The sequence below is a fragment of the Sinocyclocheilus anshuiensis genome, unplaced genomic scaffold, assembly GCF_001515605.1.
Source record: "Sinocyclocheilus anshuiensis isolate Anshui unplaced genomic scaffold, SAMN03320099.WGS_v1.1 scaffold260, whole genome shotgun sequence".
NCBI lineage: Eukaryota > Metazoa > Chordata > Actinopteri > Cypriniformes > Cyprinidae > Sinocyclocheilus > Sinocyclocheilus anshuiensis.
Window position 1 is genome coordinate 436,836 of NW_015557134.1, and position 4,452 is coordinate 441,287.

Here is a 4,452-nt window from a genome sequence, read left to right on the forward strand (position 1 = left end):
AATAAACAATTTTCACTTTTTTGTTTGTAGGATTACAATTAAATTTTCTTTGTAATTCTGCAGCATTTTTCAATGCTGGAATTTAAAATTCTTTGGAATAAAAATTCTTTAAATGATCACTGAATTAATGATTAGCTGAATTACTTCAACCTACATAACAGTATTTCCTCAAATGTCGTACAACACTGAACTTGCCAAACAGGGTCGTTAGAACAAGTTTCATTCTAAACAATGTTGCAACACGTGACTGCAATGCATGCATGCTTTTGAATTTGCATGAAATGAATATGCATGAAATTAGAATTTCATATATCAAATAACATATCACCAGGATCCGTGAAACCTTAACATTTCTGTCATCTTTCCATATCAGTAAGATCAAATCATTATGGTAACTGTAGTTGTGCAGCAGCCTCTTGGCAAGGCTGGGACAGAAGCTTGGAATTCAGGAATATGTGACTGTTGCGAGGATGTGAGTTCAAGTATACTTAAAGGCCTTTCCATTTTTACTGAATTACATGCAAATGATACCGCATTATGTGTATTTTTGTTCCTCAGGCTGCTATGCGTTCTGGTGCTTTCCTTGCTTTACCTGCACCACCACTGGAGAGTTTGGGGAGAGCACCTGTCTGCCTCTGCTGGACATATTGGGCCCAGCTCTCATGGCTGCGTTTGGAATTGGAGTTTGTGTTCGGCCTGTGGGTCTGGCAATGAGGGTGGCAGTTCGCTACAAATATCAAATTGGGGTGAGTTTTTTTCTGTCCCTCTACCGATAAAAGAAAGAGGGCCACAAAACAATCATTTGTTTGTATGTGTTGCAACAGGGCAGTCTCTGTGAGGACATCATGGTGTCTTGCTGTTGTATCTGGTGTTCTTGGTGTCAGATGAGTAGAGAAATCAAAGCACGCAAAAAAGTAATCAAAGTAGTGCAAAGAAATCCCATGATGCAACCAGTTCCAATGGCAGTTAACCCACAAGTTGTCACTATGCAGCAGCCCACAGTGATCGGTGCCGCACCGGTAGGAGTTGGTCCTTCAGTCCAATTAAGACAGTTGCTATGTAGAAGCTCACCGCAGGTCTGCCACATGTATCTTGCTTAAATAATATCAGAAGGGATTCACAGAGTAATAGCTAACCAGTTTAATCAATATCAATGACTTTGTGTGAACGGCTCGGGTGCACTTGGAAAATATGTTTATATTGCATACTTTACATTGTTTATTGTATTTGTTTTTCTTGTTTGGTTTAGCTAATCAGACTTACTCAAATGATTTTTTTAAATAAAACTGAGTAAATTGTTTCAAAAGTCTTGTTTTCTTCAACACTGATGATTCTTGATCATAAAGCGATTTTGTCTGTTAATAACTTTGAGTCTTAAATAGCAGAAGTGAGGACAAATGATGAACTGTTTAAAGGAATAAATAGATAAATTGAGTTATATGCGGCTTGCATATTTACAGTATGGAGTGTTCTTCAAAAATGGAAATAGGATGACATTTGTCAAAAACTATAGCATTTAATTGTAACTGAAGTGGTTGTATGGAGTATATAGACAAAATACATAATTTAAACGTGTTTGTGTTTCCAGTTCAATATTTAATAACTTCATAGCAGTTAATTTTGCATATCATGGTGGACAGGCAGACTCTGGCTTAAGAACGGATTTATAATAAAATTATTTAGCCAAATAGAAGAATTATGTTCAAGACGGAAGCTAATCTCTCTTTGTTCAGAGTTGACATACAATGCTCATTAAATGTTCATTCAAAATAATTGATTGTTCTTAGATTATTCTTATACTGTTATGCTTTGGGCACTACCGTTTAATATCATTTGTCATTGAAGTATATTATGGTAAATGTGGAACAGTGTGATTTTCAGTGTGATAGAATTCAAAGAGAAAGAAGTGGAGAGATTCCATCACATCCATTCATGTTGAATCAGACAAATCTTACTTTTTTTTCTCTATTCAGACCTACTCACTTCATTAGACGTCATCAGGTTTAGCTGCTTTTTTTGTGCCTGATTAATCATACCTTGCTTTGTTTTCTTTGAAATCGCACACGTATAAATACACCTGTAACAAAGTCAATGACTTGAGAAGGAAGAGGACGGGGTCGGCTTGACTGCTGCTGGTGATTTTATTCGGCTTCAAACCCCGCCTCCCCACCCCTCCCCCCGTCCAATAGAATGTTCCTGCACAACCGGAGGCTGCAGTTTCAGGACCGCAGTTCTAGGACCCTATTCTTTTGTAACAGCGCCACCTACCGAATTGGATCACTAAAGATGGACGACATGGACAGCAATCAGAGTGAGTAACTACCGATTTTCAATTAAGTTTTATTTTATAACCTTAAAACGATGCGAAGTTTAAGTAGCCAACGTGAGAACTGCTAAGAAATAATAATGAATTCCCGATTGCTAGTTTTATTGATTATTACGATGTTCTTAATTCGTGGCCATGATTTAATTAAGCTAAACCTTGTTGACATAATGACTACAATAAGTAAATCTAGCCAGCACATTAATTAAACTTAAAAAGATGATAAAAGCATGTTGATGTGAGATGTGTCAGATTTACCTGTAGCACAGGGCTCTCCAGAGCAGGCACAGTCTCCCCACCAGTCAGCAGTCGGTCTCTCTCTCTCTGCCAGTTCATTCCCGGGCCTCTTTATGCGGTCTCTCCACGCCAATTACTGGAACAAGACATTTGCTTTTTTTTGCATTTGCATGTTTGTCATTTGCATTTGACCTTACTCAACACTTACTCATTGCTCGTCTCCCAACTCTCTCTCCCGCTGCAGACCTCGCTGAACCACGCCCCCTCGCCACAACACCCACTTTTACTTTTGTATGACAGAAACAGGAGCGCTAGAAAGAGTAAGCAAGCCATTAATTTACTTCTCAAATTTTTTTCAGCACTTAAAACAAATGTATATTTACACTCGGTCTTTCTTATCTTATCTTTTTAAAATATGATGAGGTAACATGTTAAAATAGGTAGAGAACAATTGTTTTAAAAATTTGTAATGCTTCGTTTTTTGAAATGCTTGTCTACTACTTGGATGCTAAATGCTGTATTTATTCCATTTGCGTATATTGGTAATCATATATTAGTCACATCAGACAGTAAATCACCTGTCTGTATGATGAGTATGAAAGAAATAGTCTTATTTTGTTTTTAGGATGTACACAGAGCTGCAGGCTGCAAAAATATGGAATATTTAGGAATGATTTTCTTTTCTTTTTCTTTATTTTTTTTCTTTTTTTTCTTTGTTTCTTTTTTCTTTTTTTTGTAAGATTAAAATACAAGTTCTCTAATTGTTTCAATTGCATATTCTTTTGAATTGAAAAAAATCTTCAAGGAAATCATCTTTGAATGAAAGGTTTAGTGATTAAACTTTGAATAACTGAAAAATTACTAATAAGTACATTTTAAAATAAACTGTAACCACGCCAGTTTTTTTTTATTGTCACTTTTGTTGTGTTCATGATCTTTGTTCTACATTCATGTACATTCATTGTCCTCAGCTGTAAAGAAACCGGTTTAGGCATTATTGGCAGCGACATCAAAGTAAAGGTATAATTGGTTTTGCCCTGAAAGTAAACTCAAAGTATTCTATAGTCTTTGGTAAAATAATTTGGTCAGCTAATGGAATAATGTTGCTAACGAAGATTTTTGGATTGAATTTGACATTTCTTACAGTAGGTAAGATACAGCAGACACTGTTTGCTTCAAAGGATGAATTAACACACACAAAACATTTGATTCCAGTATACAAGTTTTTTGTTAACTATCACACAAGTATGTATATGTCTACTGTATTTACAGTAAGTGCAAATAGCCCGCCTTGTTGGCAGAGACTATTTACACTAACCCTACCCATCAACGTGTCATTGGGATAGACAACATATAAAAAAAATGAGGGTTATCAAATAACATCGGTAGTGGCGTAGGAAGTTAAAGGGGTCATATGACGTTGCTAAAAAGAACATTATTTTGTGTATTTGGTGTAATGCAATGTGTTTATGCGGTTTAAGGTTCAAAAAAACTTTGAATCGTCAGTGGCAAATTATTTAAATATAAAAAACTTACTTACAGTCTGTGAGTCAGAAGCGCCAGACTGTCCTTGCAAAGTTGGAATTGCCCCACTTTATAGAAACAGCCTTTGTGCACAGAAGCATTGTAGGCTACTGGTTCAGGAAACAGTCCTCGTCCTCCGTAAAATGCGCTGCACACATCTGAATATTTGGGTTGAACTGTTCTGGAACAGTGTTGTAAATACAACTTAACCACTGATTTGTAGTTGTGTCCTCTTTTGGGAGGCCAAACAAAGACACACAGTGTCTCCACAACATGGCGGCGGCAGCAACAATATTACAGCGAGAATCAAAGTTACGCCTTCTTTCTTTGCGTGAACATTTGGGCGGTGTTATGCAAATCTTCCCACA

General features: G+C 36.6%; 1 protein-coding gene across 1 annotated transcript; it reads left to right on the forward strand.

Moving 5' to 3' along the window:
- Positions 1 to 388: 388 nt before the first annotated feature.
- On the forward strand, positions 389 to 1,991 carry LOC107677957 (cornifelin homolog). Its single transcript, XM_016473035.1, has 4 exons — positions 389 to 482; positions 559 to 746; positions 825 to 1,019; positions 1,974 to 1,991. Exons 1-4 carry the CDS (start codon positions 389 to 391, stop codon positions 1,989 to 1,991), a joined length of 495 nt encoding a protein of 164 aa, XP_016328521.1.
- The last annotated feature ends 2,461 nt before the right edge of the window (positions 1,992 to 4,452 follow it).

Bases quoted from the DNA above. Each gene is read 5' to 3' on its own strand.
- LOC107677957 (XM_016473035.1), top strand. From the start codon at position 389: ATGGTAACTGTAGTTGTGCAGCAGCCTCTTGGCAAGGCTGGGACAGAA. The intron at 483-558 runs GTATACTTAAAG...TTTGTTCCTCAG, and splicing joins TTGCGAGGATGTGAGTTCAA to GCTGCTATGCGTTCTGGTGC. The intron at 747-824 runs GTGAGTTTTTTT...GTGTTGCAACAG, and splicing joins GCTACAAATATCAAATTGGG to GGCAGTCTCTGTGAGGACAT.